Genomic DNA, 20980 nt, shown 5'->3' with positions numbered 1-20980 from the left:
GTATTAACCTCTGAAATGTAGTGGGGTAGAAATAGAAAGTAGCACAAAACAGAAGTACTCAAGTAAAGTACTAATATCTCAGATTTGTACTTAAGCACAGCACTTGAGTAAATGTACTTAGTTACATTACAGCAATGCGTTTTGCAGACAATTTAAAAATGTTACTATGCATTAAAAAGCAGCTCGGGGTAGACATAGGTCACTTATTAGAAAAGATAATTGTAAATATTGATTTAACATACAATTTTTGGTGAATACTATAAAGAAAACATAATGTAGCCAGCCTACTGTCACCTTTGTTTATTGTCCTGTTAACAGGAGTACTGCTTTTGTCTGCAAAGCTGTTGATATTCTACTGCAGTAAAAATATCACTGCCTATACACGCTAAGTGTAGAGCACGAAGTAGACACGAAGTTACCTGATTAATAGAGTAAATGTTAGTTGTTCTTTTTACATCCGAAAGGGTATAGTTAGGTTGCCATTAGACGATAAACTGGTGGATTTCTTCCAGTATTTTCTCTCGCGCTTTTTCGCGAAGGCAGTGTTTTGTCCGTAGCTGCGAGCCGTAGCTTGTCTCTCCTGACCCGCCGTAGGTGCTAGCAGCGCATATGCTAGGCATTCAAACTACTCGTGTGTTGTGAAGCAGTGCTTTAGTTTTTGTTTAAAGAGCGAAGAAAGTGTGAGAATGTTTCTTCAATCAACAAATCCCGTCAACCCCATTGTCTTCTTCGACATAACCATCGCGGGGCAGGTGAGTAGAAGAAAGATTTAGATAACGTCGACTTTCCTTTCCTGCTAGCTAACGGTAACTGTTAACGTTAACGTTAGCATGTCTCACCAAAATATCGTGTTTTGATTAATTGTTGTGATCCAGTAAACTACGTCGGTGGTATTTAAACGCCCTCAGTTTAATTGGCGTGCCCGATACACAAAATGAACCAAGTGCAGATTCTTCATTCTCTCCCGGTTTATATTGTGGTCTTGTAGTGTACTTACGGTTAAAGTGGTGGTCTGCGTGTTCTGCTCTTTCAACATTGAGCCCATATACATGCACACAATAATCAGATAACTGGGAATAATCAGGTAATGGTAATAATCCGGTCTGACGTGTTTACATGCACTTCAGTAATCTGATATTCAGAAAAACCTGGTTTACATGATTCAGTCCTTTAGTTGGATTTCTCCCCAAGTATATGACATAAAACTCAGACTTCCTGTTACAGTAGGTACTCATATCCTTGAAAACCCCTACTTAATTTAAAGTACACATGTAATATTAGCAAAATAAAGTATTAAAAGTAAAAGTACTCATCATGCTTTTCTTACAGTAGTGTTTGTTTTTATCATTAACAAATACATGTGAGAGCATTCTAATGTGTAGTTTATGAATGTGGAGCCAATTTTACATACTTTAGGTAGATTTATAGTAAAAGTATTGCAAACTGTAATATACAAGTGTATTGTGTATAAACTTTACATAGCACCTGTCACACAAAGGGGCATAATATATACGTAAGATAAAATAAAAGTGACAATTTAAACACTGAGAATATAAAATATATTATTTTATGTAAAATCTTAATCTGAAAGGAAACAAAAGCTGTCAGATTAATGTAGTGGAGTAGAAAGTACAATATTTCCCTCTAAAATGTAGTGGAGTGGGAGTATAAAATAGCAAAACCAGAAAGAAACCAGATTAAAGGGTATACATGCACCAAATAATGTGACTATTGGGGAAAAGCTAGATGTGTTTATCTGATTTATCATAATCAGATAATGGCTTTTATCTGATTAAAGCATATCGGATTGTGCTGCCGTTTACATGACCTCTTGAATAATCAGATAACTCCAGAAATCAGATATTGATTGGTTTATTGGTGTGCATGTAAACGTGCTCATTGTTTTTGACATACCGGTTTATTATAAATAAGATACTTAATTCGTGTTATGGTCTTTAAGGCGTGAGTTATTTTATAAACCATATCAAGGGCTAAACAGAGTTAACTTTCTTTCAAAGATACTATGCTTAGGTATAATTGACTTATATCACGATGTTGTTCATTGCGTAGTTAAAAAAGCTTCATTCACCCTCTGGGTCAATCTGTCCCCACACTGACATTTAGCTGATTACATTTTTACAATCTTACCTCTCTTTCTGTTTATCGTAAACTCTTTTCTAAGTTGTTATCAAAAGTAAAATATCCTTCGCTTGGCCTCCTCACTAGAAACCCATTTCTGGTATTTCAAGAAACTGCAAAATTAAATTCATCTAAAATCTTTGAGGCCATATCAGCCATCAGCAAGTTCATCAAATAATAGCTACATTAAACCTGAACTGTCAGCCTTTTTGCCTGGTTAACAAAAATTCCCTTTTAATAGAACAGCTGTTTCAGTCTGTCAAGTTTAGAAAAAATACATCACTTTACCGTAATACCGTAAAAACAGGAAATGCAACATTGACAATACTACAATATTCAAAAATCTAAGACGATATCTTGTCTCATATCACAATATCGATACAATATCAGTACAATACCAGCCCGGAGATGACGTGATTGATTGAATGTAGTTGTTACTTTAACTTTAGGATGATTGAAGTTGCATTCTCCGCGTTACATATTCTGTCCATGGTCACGTCCAGTTGTGTTCCTCTGTAATCAGCCTCGACATGAAATCCTTTTGTCTCAATTTACAATTAATGCAGTTACTAGTTGCCATTTGCCGAAATTATTGGTGTATTGCATGTTGAAGTGCATGTAGCAAACTTAATATAGTAGCCCATCCACAATACCATTTTTCGTCCCACCATTGGTTTAATTGAGTGGAATGCAGAGGGAAACATAACATACGTAACACAGCATAAGCAGACTGTCATCAGTCTGGGATTTTTCTATTGGATTTTGGATAATTGCAGGAATAAGCTCTGTCGATAAGGTAATTTTTCACAAATTAACACCACTTTTATGATTTTTGAAGCCCAAATGCAGTTGCCAGAAGTACAAAGCTGCCTTTAGGTGGCATGGTTTAACATTCCTATCACAATGAGGCTGTAAAGCCAGGGTTGGCGTGATGACATTCTGTAGTCTCATTTAGCCACTTGTTAGCAACCGCCTTTTTTAAGACACATAGAAACTTTAAAATTCACGAGTGGGGTATTAACTGACATATTTTTATTTAAGTGTCTTAAGCTTGTGTTATCCACAGACCTTATTTCAGCCAACCAACCTAAAACCCATTCAAAAAACCCATTGACTTTGAGACAAGAGAACAGGGACTAGAAAATGTTAACTTATTTCCAGGTTTTAGGACTCATTACTGGGGCACTCTATAACCTACAGTGATCAAGACAGCTCTGTACTGTCAATAACGCTTCAATTTTAGTGGTATAAGAAATGTAAGATTTCACTTTGCTAGGCGTAATAGTTTTAAAATTATTTGTAAAGTACTGGTAAAGCTGAGATTGGTACAAGTTACCATGGTTACGCAATGACACAAGTCATTTGGCTGATAATCGATACAGAGATAGACATATCTACTTTTTTTCCCCCACCTAATTTTAGTGATCATCAAGTCTCTTCTGTAGTGGAATTTACATCATATTACGCATGCGTACTCTCATCATGATGGCCCACCAGCAGATGGAGACACAAAATACCATGTATATAATATTAATTCATTGTGCAAAATAAGAAAAAGCATGTTGGCTGATTCTGATAGTTTATTTTAAAGCCACTCTCAGCTGATACCGATGACTTGCTGATATTATCACTCATCCCTAGTGACAACACTAATGCATACTGTATATGTACATTAAAGTATATTAAACGATAGTATGCATATTGCACATTTGATGATTTCTTCATTAGCAGGGGTTTGCCCAGTTGTCATGGAAGTGTACATCACTAAACCCTGAGCACTTTTAGGTTCAGTCATCCACGTTGGACTAAAAGTGGAGGTTCAAAGTTCCTTCTTGACCTTGGAAACAATGTTTGGGAAAACTATCTCATTAGAAGGTCCATTAGCTTTCGATCATATCACATGATCATCAAGGTCAGGAATAAACTTTGAGCCTCTTCAAATAAATCTATTCACATTTAATGTATGTGTAATTCATGTTTTCAAACAAAAGGTAGAAAAATACATGGTTCAGTCAAAGAAAAATTAAGGACTTTTTAAAAATATATTTATTAAGCAGCATTTACACCTGTTTGGGACAGAAAATCCAAAAAGAATAGCTATTAATCATAAGTCAATATAGTTTTTCCCTCAAGACCAAAATTATCTTTGAAAAGCCTGTACAACAAATATACAAATGATTGTACAAAAAGAATATTTGTGGTGTGATTTCTGCAGATATTTACATAGTTTTAGCATAATGATCATAGCTTTCAGCAATACTCCAAAGTACATTTGGAAGTCCAGCAGGGTATCCGCGGGGTCTTAAAAAGTCTAAAAAAGTCTTAAATCCAATCATTTGAATTTAAGGCCTTAAAATGTCTAAAATTCTCATAAAATCTCATAAAAGGTCTTAAATACGATTTTGAAAGGTCTTAAAAATCTATTGACGTTACTTTTATTTAAAACATGCATAAACTTCAGTCTCGCTTTTAAATGTTTCGATTTTTGAGGACGCTATAACGTAACTACAAAGTGGAACTGAAGTAGGCTACCTGTGCTGCCCGGTCAGAATTTATCGAATTTATCGATGTGAAATGGGTCTTAAATTGTATTCATTATGGTCTTAAAAAAGTCTTAAAAAGTCTTAAATTTGACTTGTTGAAACCTGCAGAGACCCTGTCCAGTCACAGTGTCTGGTTAACTGCAGCATGTACAGTTTAATTCTTTCCCAAAAGCCTTTCTGTTTGAGCTGATGAAGAGCTGGGACATTCATGTCTGTGTCCAGGCTTCAGTTTAAGCATCTAACACACAGGTGAACCACTTACAGATGCTAGGTCAAGTCTTTCTTTACCTTCTCCTATCATGCTTTTCAATTGATGTTGGCTGTTGGCTCTTAGGTGTAACAGGTTTATTGTTGACCTCTTCTTCTGTCACACATAGAGGAGAGTGTTTCTCTTTGCTTTTGATGGGTTAAACACAGCTACAGGCAGTTGCTGCTGTTGTGTTCCTCTGCTCAAATGCCAGTAAACATGCCACAAGCACACGTTTTCTGGGAGCTGGCTATATGGTCCTTGCGACTTGCTATTTACCCAAAACACCACACCCATCAGGAAACTGTTGGCGCACTCCAACCACAGAAGGTTAACAGTGATGTAGGCAGGTACTCCATAGCCTAAGATCAAACAGCCCACAGATACGGTGAGATAAGGCATCCAAAATATACTGAAGCCCAGTGTTAGGCTGAACCACAGAGGCGGGTATGGCTGGACTGTCTCCTCCAGATTGTTCTCCATGCCACTTTTTGTCTCAGTGCAGTTGGTTGAAGTGAACAACAAATCGCTGCTCTGGTTCTCTTGTTCTTCCCTTGCTTCAGATAATCTGTCAGCCTCTTTCAACCACTGGGGAATCATTGACCAATAAGGCAGCATGGTACAAATAACTACTGCGAACAGCCCCAAAATGAAGTAGGTAATCAGTGCAGACTCCTCTACATCACACACAAGGGCCCTTACACCTGTCACATAATCCAGCTCCATCAGATCGGAAGTGGCAGAAACAAAGGAGTAAAAAACAGCTAGCATCCACACCAGCAAAGTCAGGACAGCATTCCTTATGTATTTACAGGGCATGCTCTGTTTGCAGAGGTTGCTGTCTTCTAAGCAGTAGTCTAGAAAACCCAGGCATGTCATGGGCAGCGGCAGTGCTTCATATGTTTTCGAGGCCTTAGCCAAGATGAAGCACAGTGACACAAGATACCTCTCCGGCCCAAGAAACCACACACCTGCCAATAATAACACCATCACCAAGTCAGCCAAGACGATGGACAGGCTGCACATGCTTAAAAAGGAGGTAAACCGCTTCCGGCAGCACAAGTGAAGGGCCACTGCATCCAGTCCTAACTTGAAAAGCATAAGTAACAGGTATTTGTCAGTGTTGTCTGTATGATTGCCAGACGCTGCATCCCATTGCTCTATGATGCCCAGCATTTTGACGGTATGGCTACTTTCTGGAGATGCCGCCAACTCAGGCAGCATTTACGATACTGCAACAGCGCTCCGTTCAAGATGCTCCAGGAAATGCTGTGAATGACAGGATAGTATTGATTAGGAACTTAAGCTGTACAAATAATAGACTGCAAGGAATAATTAGAAAAATGATGGATGCATGAATCCACAAGCTTTGGCTGGTCTCACAGGGAGTGAGAAAAATGTAATATATTACATATCACTAATAATCTTCATTTGAAAGTAATAAGTCACTTTAGAATATTACTCTCTGAAATAAGTTATTTATTACACTAATTTTGTATTATTTCCCCCAAAATCAATCAATCAATCAATCAATCAATCAATTAATCAATTAATTTTATTTATAAAGCCCAATATCACAAATCACAATTTGCCTCACAGGGCTTTACAGCATATGACATCCCTCTGTCCTTATGACCCTCGCAGCGGATAAGGAAAAACTCCCCAAAAAAAACCCTTTAACGGGGGGGGGGGAACGGTAGAAACCTCAGGAAGAGCAACTGAGGAGGGATCCCTCTTCCAGGACGGACAGATGTGCAATAGATGTCGTACAGAACAGATCAGCATAATAAATTAACAGTAATCCGCATGACACAATGAGACAGAAAGAGAGAGAGAGAGAGATGCAGGTAATGACAGTAGCTTACAACAACATTATTGAAAGTAATAATAGAATAAAATCATCTCAGAAGAACAAACAGGCATGTTAAATGGATTAGGGTCATGTTGTTTCACAGCGGGTAATCAAAACACAGAAGTCCCAGTTTATTACAGTTCATTTTAAATCCAGTGCTACAGTGGTTACCACTTTGTATTCAAAGGCCCTGCTTATATTAATAATAGTGTGAAGATATACGACCATTAAAGAGCCCAGACCGTTTAAAATAAGTGAACAGCCCTGGACACAGGGAGGGTCATGCAGGCAGACAGTCAAAGTCTAATAATTATGAGGTATGGATCAGTATTTGTAGGCTTATGAAACACTGAAAAAATAATTATGTAAGCACAGCAAACTGAATGGTGTGCGATTTAGTCACCATGACGAGCCCCAATTAATACACTGGAGCTGAAAGACACACCTGTCAGTTCCCACAAGTTGCAATGGTCAGCTACAGCAGCACCAGAGAGAGTTATGCATAAGGACAGGATGGTGTTGCTCTGCAGTTGTACAGGGTGTTAATGAAAACCCATCCAACTTATACTAACATCACCCAGAAGTGCCGATCACAGGGATGAGGAAAAAACAAACCGCAGGCCAGTTTCTTATTCCCGCTGCTTTCAAGCAGCCGTAGGATGCAAAAGCAGAATAGGATGTGTTGTAGATGTTGCAGGTATATTAATTGAAACATGATAACGCACAGTCCCTGATGTGCTGATCTCTGGCACCCTTCTGTGCCTATAATGTAGCGTATAATGACACAACAACCGTCAAGGGATATTTTTGCTGTTGGCACACTGGCTGGAGCGTAGTGGTTTGGATCAGTGTGGATGAATGAAAAATGAAAACACGTAATGTAATATTGTAAATGTAATAATATCAGTTGGTAATGTGTTATCCCAAACACTGCCAGCGTGTAGGATTTAGTCTAGCGGTGAGGTTGCAGAACTGAAACTTCACCCATATGCGAAGTATGTAGGAGAACTACTGGAGGTGTTCTGATACTGATACCAGTATTGGAAATACCTCCTATACTGCCCAAAATGCTCGGATATCAGCGAATGCACAAGTCTATGCACCAATTCAATACCACATAATTTAGAGATGAAGTTTAAAGTAGTTTCACACCAGGATAAGACCGCTAGTTGTGCTGTGCAGCCACTGGCAACTACTGTCAGAGAAATTGTAATGTTAGCCATTAGCAAAATGTCAAACTAGATGATATAAGAAAAGTTCTATTATGTTCACTCTCTGTATGTTTTGTTCGGATGTTGTTGTTGTTTTAACTCAGTGGTACACAATAGAACATCTCTAAGAACTACAGTGGCTGACTTGAAAACGCAAATAGAGCCAGTTAGGCCTGGGCGGTATGACAAAATTTTCATATCACGGTTTTAAGAAAAAAATCATATCGGTTTCACGGTATTTTGCTCAGGTTCGGCCAACTTGACATGCTGCGTTGTTGTGCTATAGCCTATTCAAGTGCCGGAATTTGTTATTTGCCTGACAATGCCTGAACACAACACACGCTCCGCTCCATTCATCTGGGCTCCACTGACTGCGTACGGAAGCGACACGTAGAGAAGCCAGCGGGGTTGTTTACCGTTTGCAGAGCCGAGAGGCTGCATGAAATGTTAAAGCATTTTCCACCTAAGTTATTACATATATTTGAGTTATCTACAAGTTTACTGTACTGTTTGTCATCTACTTGCTTTCAAATGTCCGCCACAGACATTTACACAATGTCACGGATAAACATGGGTAAATGCATGAAAAAAAAAAATCATCACATATCACCTCTGATAATGGTTTATTCATTTAAAAACACATTGTGCTCGTTTAGCACACTATTTCATGTAGTTTTTATCTGCTGGAGGGTCGCGTAGGGGAGCGTAGCGCGACAAAAATAGAAGAGCCGCGTAAAATAGAGTTGTAGTGCGACAGACGGAGGTTGTCGCGCCGCTCCCGTTGCCAGTGGAGCCGCTGATTGATTAACAGGGGGGCGAGCTGCTACGGGACTCGCGCTGCAGACGTGTCGCGCCGCTGACGGGCCCGGTGGAGCCCGGCCGTAACTGTCTCGGACTCGGGACGGGTCGTCTTCGGTCAGAAAAATGCGGTCCGAGCCGTGCTCTAGTGTGCTCACCTGTGTGTGTGCGTTTTGTCTGTGTGTGTGTGTGTGTGTGTGTGTGTGGGGGGGTGTGTGCGCATCGGGGCGAAACTCCGCCGTGCACGATACAGAGGACAGAGGAGAATTGTAAACGGCGGTGCGCCGCTGCTAGTTGCATATAGGGGAAACACTGCTCTTTTTGGTATGAGTTCTTCTGGGTCATCGTGTACAGTTGCTTCGCTTTTAGGACTCTCTCCGGCAGCCATTCTCACCTCTAAACTTTTTTTATGCTCTCACTCTCACCCGCTCAAGCGTGCCTGTGGTGTGCAGCGGTGAAATGGGTCCCCGCTGAAACACTTTCCCGCCGCGCACGTTCCGGACGTTGTTTGGGCTATTCACCGGTATTGCGGTATATGAAAAATTCATATCATAACGAAAATAAATACCGGTCTTCGGTACAAACCGGTATACCGCCCAACCCGAGAGCCAGTGTTTCATTTGTCTATTCTGGGCTACTGTAGAAACAACATGGTGGACACAACAATTCTTATTTTCAGATAAACTAAATGAAAACCGAGTTATGAATGCTATTTACCATTTCTGCAAATAGATGCCTCTAAATCCGACACAGTGGACCTTTAAGGTTGTAAAAAAAATCTGTATTTTTTTGGTGGATCTAAAAAGATGTATTTACGTTTTGAAAGATAACCAACTATAACTTTTTGCCTCACAGACAAAATTTAGCTAATGTGTTGAATTTATAAAACTTGTTGTACCAGTTAAACAATGTGAGATTACGTGAAGTTGGTTAGTGTGCTACATGTACATTATCATCACATGTGTAGTATTTATTACCAATTAGTCTTGTTTGTTATTACACCCCACATGTAAACAAAGGGTGACCAGTGTAGAGCAAATATCACAAATGTCCATCCATATTTGTTTGTCATATTCCCGCCTTATAAAATACAGTAAAGCACTGATAATTCCACTGAACAGTACACTGACAATTACTCATTTGTAAAAGTTATTTCTTGGAAAGTTATTTTCTTCTTTCCCCTGCAAAAGAAATTCATTGCAGTTTTGAGACACACTTCGGTTCTGAAGTGTGTGTCTTTAAACAGAAACATGTCATTATCTCACCTATTAGGGCTGACGATATGAAGAAAATTTGCAGTACAGGATGTTATTGTTGTTAAATATCACCATAATGATATTACTTGCGATAAAATAAACAGATATTTAAGTATAATCAGTTTTGCCTTCCTGCTGCTCTCAATTTAATGCTATAGTCTCTTTCATAATCTTGTGTGACATGTTTATCACACAAGTTGACATTGCAATAACGATGCCGCTTTATTTTTTGCAGCCCTATCACTTATAAAATCTGGCTTCCTTTTTTTTATGTTGCATGTTGTCATTTCCATGTCAACATCTTGTAGCAATGGTAATTATTCCAGCAGCATTAACACCATCCTGAATTTACAGCATTTTATATTGTCACACTGATGACAGGAGAAGCTAGTTCGAAGCATGTAGCATTTACTCAACAAGTTAAAAGAAATAAGTGTGACCCTAAACCGTACCTCTGTACTCAGGGTGTCCTAGTCCAATGAGTTTCAGTAGAGATCCAGTCAGAGGCCCTGCACACTTTCATCAAGACTTGTCAGTGGACTGTTGTCAGGTGGAGCAGCTCGCTTTGAGGCAGCTCTTGATGGCTCCACCTGCCCATTGTGAATGCAAACAACCAATGGGACACACCTTCTCTCTGTCTTTAAGGAACCCTGCTTGTTGACCCTCCTACATGCCCCAGAGGTGGCTGCCTCTTGTGATGTTGATTTACATCTCCTGTAACAGATAACCCAGATTGGAAACACAGGTTCTTCAAACAATACTCGTAGCTGAAACCACACCCCATGACTGGTTTTGTTCACCCTCACCAGATCCCTATAGCTTTACACTAGAATTAGAAAGAAACTGCATCACATGTTGAAGGCCTATGGTTTAACAAAACCAGCTGCCATACCATGCTTTTAATGAAGTCTTCAGTGTGTTGAAAAGTTGGCTCAGTCAGGGTTTTGACCAGCTATACTTGCATATCCATATATGCATGCAGAATTACTTACATTCAGTAGCTAAGGGGTACAAGTTGGAAAAGCAGTGTTATGATTCCTTAATAAGTAAAAGCATGTAACTTTTATATTTCCTTCTAATCCAGTCATTTATTTTGATAATACAAAATAGACTTAGAAAAAATCTTAATCAAATATAAAGGATGATGAATACTTAATACTTGTCACGAGAGCTTGGCTTGATTTGTTTTCTATGTGCGACTTTTTGCTCTCAGTGTGAATGTGTACATCCTTATACTTCTAGGTACAAGGAATCTGCAGGGGAGTTAAAGTCCATGTGGTAGAGTCGGCTGTTACAGTGTTCCTGTAGTTTCTTCTCTTGAACATGACTGTTAAATGAAACCTTTCGTCGTGCATCTAAATCAGTTCAGCGTAGGGGTGGACGATATATTGATTATATTTGATGTAATGTGGCTTGCCGCCCATCCAGACCACTCTTTACTGGGTGTTGGTGTGTAAGCAGGTGTGGCATGTGTTTTTGTATCGGCAAGGCTCCAGACAGCGACCATGAAGCAGCAGTGCAACTTAAGTAATACGTGAACTGGAGAGCTGGTAGTTTGTTTCCCACTCAGAGTGGAGAAATTCATATTTAATGGTGCAACTGGAACCGTTTCACTCTACGTTAACTATTAACATATAACTGTTGTTCCACTTTGATATAGTTAATTATAACAATACTTAATTTAACGTTATTATAACAATCATTTTACTTGTTCATAACAGTACTTTGACTTCATTATAAAAGTACTTGGTTTAACTTCATTGTAACAGTAGTTTATTTAGTAGTTTAGCATGTAGCAGTCTACAGTAGTTAAGAGCAGATTCAAAATATCGAGATACATTTCGTGATATAACCTCAAAATATCCTCAATAACCTCAAGTTCAGTGCACTTGTCTCATCTTCCTTCCAGTATTTGTTTCTTTTGACATGAAATGTGACTCCCTCATTCCAGCATTACAACAAAAGTAGTTCACCACTATACGTTAATCCAAATATAGACATTAGACCCTTAAATCTGTGTATTATCTGATAAGAAACAACATTTTTAAATGTTACACACTGTGTTACCTGTTGTTTGGCACGCCACCCTCCAGCCAGAGAAATCCCTCAGCAGATAAAATGTTCTGTGGCTGATGTTTGCTCTGTACCAGCGCTCAGCTTCTGTATTTAATTTCATTGCCTGGAAACTAAAAACACACTGTATTGACTATATGGCAAAGACATCAGAGCCAGTGGGTGCTTGTGCTTGTTTTACTGTGAGTTGTGTGCGTGGACCGTAGGGAGGGCTGTGCAATGATGTCATGTGGACAAACCTCTCTTTTTACTACAGCACAATGTTTGTTTTCACGCACAGATACAGACACCCGGACATTGTTGTCACAGTCGGCACTTGCATGTCCGTGTGGGTTGTGGGAGGCCGGGGTGGACAAACACCCATGCTGCCAAACGCACACATGCACACACACAGCTCATAGAGGATTTAATGTGTCGCATCAAGATTGTGGCGTTGTCTCATTTACATCATTCTATTATGTATGCTTTGACCACTGGGAATCAGAACTGAGACAATATAGCTTGTATTGCTGAGATGAAACAGAGTCCACTTGATGTTACCAGCAAAGTCCAGAGAGAACTTGAAGATGTACAAGGATTAATAAAACGTGTGTATGTGCGTGTGTGTATTCAAGGCCAGAAGTCGGGGGAATAGAAGACTAGAAGAAATCCTATACCAGTTATTCAGTAGAAGTGATATATTTTTGAGCTCAGTGTTGTCTGAGTATAACTGGTTAGTCCAGATGAGGCCATCGGTGTCATGTAGAGGAGCCTCTGGCAACAGGAATGACCAGTTTCTGTTCAGTCTTTGTAGTTTTGACCTGGGGCAACTATGTGTCCATCTTTTTAGGTCGTCATTGTTTTGTATGTTCACACAATGTTTTGTCATCTGTTTTCCAGGATGTCGGACGCATGAAGATGGAGCTGTTTGCTGATGTGGTTCCAAAGACGGCTGAGAATTTCCGGTAAGGGGGAAAATCTGATTATTGGATCACATGGTCTGTTTTTAAAAAATTGAGAGAAAAGACATTACCACAGGTGATATATTAACACAAATTTGACATTTGAGTTTTTGAAAATGTTTCTTACACTTTTCTCATCTCTTACAGGCAGTTCTGCACTGGAGAGTTCAGGTACGGCAGTGAAGGGCTGTATTCTTCGATGGTACTCAAACACTACATCACCATCCTGCACACATCGTCTTAACGAGCACTTAAAGTGACTGGGGGCGGCTGTTTTGACGTGCGTCGTACGCCGCCGGTGTGTTTTGGCCTTTAGAGTGCTTTCTTTTGACACTGACATAAGCGTCTGACACCATCATGAAAAGACCTTACAAAGAGATCTAATGTTTTGTCTTTACCTTTTGCTTGATCCAGTCTGTCTGTTATTGCGTCTAACCCAGTCTCGCTCAAGAGGAAGTCTCATTCTGAAGTCTTGTGAGTTAAGTTGTTGGATCAATGCGATAACAAACAGACGGGATCAAGCAAAAGGTAATGAAAAATGTTTTATATTTCCTTTTAATAATATTATAATTTCAGCCCATTTCCCAGTTTGAAAACTAAAGAAGTTTCCCCTTAAGAAATCTGATTGGTCCCAGCATTTGGTAGCAACCAGATTCTTCAACCATGAAAATGAGAAACTGGTTTTCCTTTGCCAGATTAAAGGATGGGGAGAAACCTGATTGACATAAAAGGTTTCTGCTGGAGACGCCTACTTATTTCACCACACAAGTGCTTAAACAGGTCTCTGAAGGGTATTTACATGTGTGTGTGTGTGTGTGTGTGTATGACAAAGAGCCAGGACAGGCACAGTATGGCTGTGGCAGGAGTGCAGCAGGACAAAAGGAAAATTCGTTACTTGGAGCTGTGCCTCCTTATATCGAAGCTAAGTCAAGTTTGTTTTTCACAGCTGAACAGTAGGATTATTTTAAAATTCAAACTCATATTATGCAGTAAAGAAATGATGTGCTTCAGTTGGTTGTCACACCTTCCAGATGCTCTGCAGATTCTTTGAAACCAATGTGTCATATAGTGCAGTATACACTGAGCCATAACCTGCTGTAAGAAGCACACGTCCTTTACAAAGAAAACAAAGAACAATACTGTAATGAGCAGTCTTTCTCTATTATTCCAAATCTAAAAGGGATTACTTGGAGGAAGCCAAAGGAAGCTTTTAACCAACACTGCATGGTAGGATCTGCACTGGTACTGGCAGCTATTTTGAGTCACTGAGGCTGATATAATGCTCTGTGTGGTCGTCAAACATGGAAGGAATATGGGACCATTCAACAGGACCAGGAGGTCTTTATGCAACCAATAGTATTCCTTCATTGCACAGCCATATACAAAGTTGATAGTCTCTCCATACACATTAATATTCAAACCAAAGGCCATTGTAATATACTCCTCAGTCAGGGACAATAGAACAGGATCATTTTAATGACAGTCTAAGAGCTGCCTGCGGCGTGGTATGTACCCATACCTGCTGAACTGTTAATGATGACCTATATACTGTTGGAATTTACATGACATACCTGGACAAACCAGCTTTGCGAGAAGTTAGTGCTTGTAGTACAGTACAGCTTGATTGTGACTGTCTCCACCACCAACTTCATTTTGTTGTCTACCGTCTGTCCTACAGGAAGGATGGAGTCCCGATTGGTTTCAAAGGTTGCACATTCCACAGGTAAACAACTTGCTGGCTTGGTTTGTATAGCTCACATTATATTCCCATGTCATAAAGATTTTTAATCATGATTTGTATATTCAAGTAGAAACCCACACCGACTGATGGCCTTGAGTTATTTAACCTGGTTGTCTCCTTGGTATCCACTGTTAGCCCTGTTTTTCTTAATATTCATAGTTCTGGAGGCTGAGCTACTCATGAACAAGTATGATGGACACAGAATGAAGTACTGGACCTTGGATGAGCCAACGATCAGCTATTTGTGCTAACCATTGAAATCCAGGATTGGCCCTTGATGATGGCTTATAGAATACACAACATAAAAAATGGACCAAACAGCAACTTGTGTTTTATGGGAACTACGGTGTCTATGAGCCTATTTACACCTTGTATTATTATAGGTCTTGGGTTATCCAATCACATGTGGGCAGCTCAAAGTCTTGTTCACGCCACAGACTGTATAATAAAGATGGACGTAAGAACAGCTCCCCAAAAATGAAGCCAAACCATCTCCATTGCCCCCTGATGGCTGGCTGCAGTATAGGCCCCCTCTGTGTTAGCGGATGGGACATAGGCCAAACTAAAAAATCAAAGTACACGTCAAATAAAGTTTTCCCAAACATGGTTTCTATCATTTTAGGTTCTTATTATGCTGATGTATGCTCAGTGTTAATTTTTTTTTGATGAGTTTGGTTTTAATTAGTTATTCGATGCTATAAAGGAAGGGGGTTTGATATCATGATTGACAGTTGTGCGCACCAATTGGTGTGCTGCGAAGAGTGGCGCTGCTCGTGATTGGTCGGACAGGTGTGTATGAGATGGAATTTGATAGCGCAGAGAACACTTATGTGCAGACTGGCTCCAAATGATGTCACCAATGTAAGATAGCATCAGACATATCTTTGATATTTTGGCTTCATGTTTGTACGGTGGGAGTAAGTGGAGACGAGTTGTTTTATCTACAGTCTCTGGTTTACGCCTGACATTAGAATGCGTCACATTCATCTCGAGTGACCACTTGTGATCTGATTTCACTTTCCCGCTTAATATGCAAATAAACACATACACAATTTCTATGCACAAAAATGTGAGGTTTTCCATGCTATACCTTCGCTGATGAGAGTCCACCCATGCACACACAATGACAGGGCTAACAGTTAGCATCACACGGCTGTTACATAATGAAAGAGTCGTGCAGTTTCAGCATCAGTCAGTTTGTTGGGACTGTTTAACAGCTGGTGCTATGTTAGCTTATGCTAACTGGGCAGATGTCAAACAACCTGTTCACTGGAGGGACGGCGACTTAGGGGACGGTCCTTCAGCGCTTTGTCTATTGGTGGGAAGTCAATAAGTGAGGACCTAAGTGTGGGGTCCTTCAGTGTGGCCCAGGACACATGAGCGTACACACTACTGAAAAAATGTGGCCATATACCACCTCTGAATGTGGTCTGAGCGATTGGATCTCAAGATGCATTGAGGACTCATTTCATGCAGTCACACTTGTACTTTAAGCTGTCCACTTGTGATAAACAGGGCCTGTAAAAACTGTTCACCTCGTTTTGTGTGTTGTTGTAGAACAGCATGTTATCAAGTAGCTTTAAAGTATATTTTTTAACACTTTTTTATAGGCTCCATATCAGCATGTCTTACCCAGTCAGACTGTCTGCCTATATCTGCTTTTTGTTTACCTTAGCAAATCTGACTGTGCTTATGTGTTTTCATTGTTGATTGGCAGGGTGATCAAAGACTTTATGATACAAGGAGGAGACTTTGTAAATGTAAGTACATGTACAACATGTGTTTTGCGTCTGTCGTTTGCATTTAGGGCTTGGATTAAGGCTATGGTAAACTGACGGTCATTAATCTTGCACCGTATTAACAAATGTTCTTGTAGGTATGCACAATGTATTGAGTATTGCCTTTTTGGAGACCCTGTATCTGAGCAGAACAAACAATACATTTTTGGTTGATGTGAGTGGATAAAAAGAGATAAATGCAAATTCATGTGGAGAAATTTGAAAAACCAACAATTATCTCTGACAAGATTATTGCTCAGAGAGGAAGAATGTTGGATAGAGCTGTGTGTTGGAGGTAATGGAAGATGTTCCCCATGAACAATATAAAGAAGGTGATATTTTAAAAGCTGGCCAACTGCAGTTGTAGGCCCTTTCCCTTTTAATTGCACTTCTTGTCTTCATTAAATTAATAAATCTTGACATGTTTTGCAGCTTAGTTTTGAACTGAGCAGGACAGTGCTTCAGTGTTGTGCTCCCTGGTGGGCCTGCAGTGAATTACAGCACATGTTATATGGCTTTCTCATTGGACTTTGTTAGCCCTGTCTTATGCACTGGTTTTTGTCTTTTTGTGAAGGGTGATGGGACTGGTATTTGTAGCATCTACAGAGGTCCATTTGCAGATGAGAACTTCAAAGTAAAGCACAGTGTGGCTGGTCTTCTGTCCATGGTATGTATGCAGATCAGTGCTCAGATGTCAGGGATGCCTTCTAATCAGCACAGATTCTCTTTACATTGATGTTATCTTAATCAAGATTTCCTGCAATCAGTTTTATATATCCTCTATTATACATTATAAAATATTACGTTAATTAAGATTTGATTAATCCTCTTAAAAATTGATTGGCCCCAACCTCTAACAGACAAGAGGATTTGATTGATCCATTCAAAGTGAATTAACCCTGACCAATATAGACAAACAGATTTTTAACACGGCCATTCTTTCTCAATAATGTGTGTCTTACTCAGGCAAACAGTGGCCCAGGGACAAATGGCTGTCAGTTTTTCATTACCTGCACTAAATGTGACTGGTTAGATGGGAAGCATGTTGTTTTTGGTGAGTAAGTCTACAATATTAATTGTGCATTTATGTTTATGTAGAGCGATAGTTTGATCTGTTTATGTGCCTGAGTTAAACTGTCTTGTTTACAACTGTTACAGGGAAAGTGGTCGATGGTTTGCTGGTCATGAGAAAAATTGAGGTAAAAATACATTGCAAAATTAATTTATTGGGTTCAGACCACTTGTAATGATGAAAATAAGAAAATGTATTCAGGCTTAACGGAATACCTTACCCACAAAATGACCATTTATATATCAGCTATTCATCGTGTGTTACCTTGAACTTGCTAAGAAAACTTTGTTTTTCTGTCATGCCTCTGGTTAACGAATAATCCAAAAACAGCAAACATTGATAAATTAAAGTTAAAGGGGACTGGGTTTAACAACAGCAAAACTATATCAAATATCTGTCTACAAACTCTCAAACACCTCACGCAGTATAATCCAAGACTCATTTATCCAGTTTTATGCTCAGTACTTCCCAAACACATTGCATTACTTTGCTGTTAGCACTTTCTGAAAGGGACTGAAAGTGAAAGCATAGGTCTATTTTATTTTCAGCCTGCGTCAGAAGGGTTGAGGCAAGCCCTTTTTACACAGAGATCCTATGATAGTGCTGCAGTAAAGTTCCTTTCAATAAGCTGCGTTTACTTTTTCATACTGAACCAAACAACACAGGCATAATGCAGCGTCAGTGTGTGATGTTAGGTAGCATGCCAGCATTCCAGAAGCAAAAGAGGCATGATGGGCGTGACGTGTAACACAACAACATCTTCCTGTAGTGTGACTTTTAGCATACGGGTCGGGTGGAATAATATGGCAATAACAAGAGTTTACGGTCCCTGTGATATGGCCGTTGATCTCATCCTCTGTGTGGAGGGTTAAGGAGCTCCCAGACCTCATTGTCTCCCCAATTTGCAGACATGTTTGGTTACTGTTCTTTTTCTTCTTCGAGTTAGCTGCTAACTGCTATCAGCTGCTTTTAAAAGCTCACTGCAGTGGGTGGCACACATAACATGTCATCGAATGTCCCTTTCATCCCGTCCTGCCAGCTGTCCATTTCACGTAGATGCCAGTTTGACACCACTACTACCCACTCTGTCAGCTTAAAGGCAAGACAGCTGCACTGTAGTAAAAAAAAAACAGGGCTGTAGTGTTGGATAAGGATAATTTTGTCTGAGTATAATGTCTACATGACAATTTGTGCTCCTTCCTGCCAACAGAATGTTCCTACGGGACCCAACAACAAGCCCAAACTCACCATTGTCATTGCACAGTGTGGAGAGATGTGATCCAGAACCGCACCACCTCAGTGTCCAGGAAGTAGTGTCTCACTCTAACTTGATACACCTCAACAAACATCAACCCATATAGTTTTTCCTGTATGGATGACTTTATAAAGTAATGGCAGTATAAAGATCGGCAGTACATCATTTCTGCAATTTTCTGAGTTTGGTATAACTTACACCACGTTAACTGCTGCATCCAAACCCAGATAAGATTATTCTTATCTCAGGTGGGTTTTGGAACTGACAAAATGTGCTAACTATATGGATTTAAAATTCAATTTCCAAAACTTCATGTTCAACACTCTTGTTGTTTATCTGATTCCAAATGAAGACAAATTTGTGTATGCTGTTGTAAAAAGACAAACAAGAAAGTCTAAGTCCGAAGACAATTATTCTTGGCATGTGAAGCATTTTTATTCAGTCACTCTGTGTATAATTTGTGATCAATAAATTGTTTTGCATTTTTATAAACCCCTGGATGAGATCTTGTTTCTTTGAAAAAGGAAAAAAAAATCTGTGATGGGCATCATGTGTGTGTTTTTTCGTGGTTGAGCTGTTTTTATTTTCAGATTCAAATGTTTAACGTTCTCTCAACCTCAGGCAGTAAAAGTCTATATACTATTTAAAGTATGCCTGTGTAACAAAGAATTATTTTTTTTGCCATCAGACAGTTTCACAAAATAAAAGTATTTATTAAAATGTTAACAGAAGCCATGGAGTGTAAGACCAGCCACAAATAACACAAATCAAAAACTTACTAATGATCCATCAGGCCCTTTTTCATATTTATATTTTAATCCACCATTTTATCAAATTAATATCTAATGAAGAAACTGGTCATGTATGTTTTGCAACTGCTTCAAATTTAATTCTGTGAGGCCTGTGTATCCAGTGTAATATGCAGTGTTTTTGGTAGCGCATTTCCCCCTCCTCATATGCTTCTGACCTTGAAAAAGTCGGTATATAGCTTGAATATATTTTATCGGTAAGGGATTGTGTGTATTTAGAAGCTGAAGTGATAGCGCATGCTAATCAATTTCAACCTCATCACCACGGAGCAAAAGAGGGAAACACTTTACAGTGAAAAGCATGAGAGTCCTCCAAAGCACACACTCCAGTGCCAAGCAATCCTCTGCTGAACTTATGGCTACCTCTTCCTATCCCAGCCATCCATACAAATCCAAGCCACCAGACCCCCTCCCCCATCCACACTCTCCCTCTTCTGCCTTGGACCTTGTTCCCTCAGCACAAAAGAATCCTTTCAGATGGAGACTCTGTTCTTATGGAAGCAGGAAGAAGCTTTTTTCTTTTTCTTTTTTTTTTTTGGGAGGAGGGGGGAGCCTCTTCGTGGGGAGGCTTTCTGGGGTCAATGCTAAAGCCTATCTTTGTGTGGGAGAACGGGGCTCGGCCATTAACAGCAAGCTCTTCACACATCAGCCAGTGCTCATAAACAGTGCCAGTGGAGCATTAACATGACAATGGAAGGGGGGGCTGCAGTGGGGTTGCCTCGCACTCAGTCTGGGTTTGTCTGCTCCGTGCTACTGAAAGTGGCATTGGGATAATGACTGCATTTAACCAGTTTAACATTTAACCAAGGCAATATGATTGAAGAAAATAGTATGTTATTACATCAGGATGTCACTATTTAAGCTTTTATGTGCCCTTGAAATTTAAGAAATGTATCCATCTCAGCAAGAATTTACATAAAGGTATGAGAGACAACATTTTTAATGTGCTGTCTCTGAATACTGAATCATTTCAGGACATGAAATTTGCTTGGTCTTTGAATTATGAAGAAACATTATGGCCATTGTTCATTGTGACTGTCTTGTCCTGAGATGACCTTTATTCAAAACAGTCATATAATGGTTTTGGGCTAACCTCTTACAAAAAATATCACATTTCAACTGTAATAATAAGGTTATTTACAGTAATTTGCTGTTATTGAATAGTGCATTCAGTTGTTTTATGTTTAGTTGTTACAGGATACAGCTTTCAAAACTGACAGGTTGTGTAAATGCTGCTGGGAACTGATGTTCTTTACAGCACACCA

At 39.5% G+C, this 20980-nt stretch overlaps 2 protein-coding genes across 2 annotated transcripts; one reads left to right on the top strand and one right to left on the bottom strand.

The window, feature by feature from the left end:
• The first annotated feature begins 570 nt into the window (after window positions 1-570).
• Window positions 571-19398, top strand: ppih (peptidylprolyl isomerase H (cyclophilin H)). Its single transcript, XM_033644407.2, has 9 exons — window positions 571-752; window positions 12999-13063; window positions 13208-13231; window positions 14739-14783; window positions 16519-16561; window positions 17154-17246; window positions 17546-17633; window positions 17738-17778; window positions 18862-19398. The coding sequence occupies exons 1-9, from the start codon at window positions 687-689 to the stop codon at window positions 18928-18930; spliced, it is 534 nt and encodes a 177-aa protein (XP_033500298.1). The 5' UTR covers window positions 571-686; the 3' UTR covers window positions 18931-19398.
• On the bottom strand, window positions 4168-12240 carry LOC117268172 (putative G-protein coupled receptor 160). The gene is made up of 3 exons (XM_033644395.2): window positions 12114-12240; window positions 10499-10760; window positions 4168-6198 (listed from the first exon to the last, which is right to left on the bottom strand). The coding sequence occupies exon 3, from the start codon at window positions 6151-6153 to the stop codon at window positions 5050-5052; it is 1104 nt and encodes a 367-aa protein (XP_033500286.2). The 5' UTR covers window positions 6154-6198; window positions 10499-10760; window positions 12114-12240; the 3' UTR covers window positions 4168-5049.
• Window positions 19399-20980: the final 1582 nt, after the last annotated feature.

This window comes from Epinephelus lanceolatus, chromosome 8 (assembly GCF_041903045.1).
Source record: "Epinephelus lanceolatus isolate andai-2023 chromosome 8, ASM4190304v1, whole genome shotgun sequence".
NCBI lineage: Eukaryota > Metazoa > Chordata > Actinopteri > Perciformes > Serranidae > Epinephelus > Epinephelus lanceolatus.
Note: the sequence above shows the minus strand (reverse complement) of the source record. Positions and strands in the feature narration are given on the sequence as shown.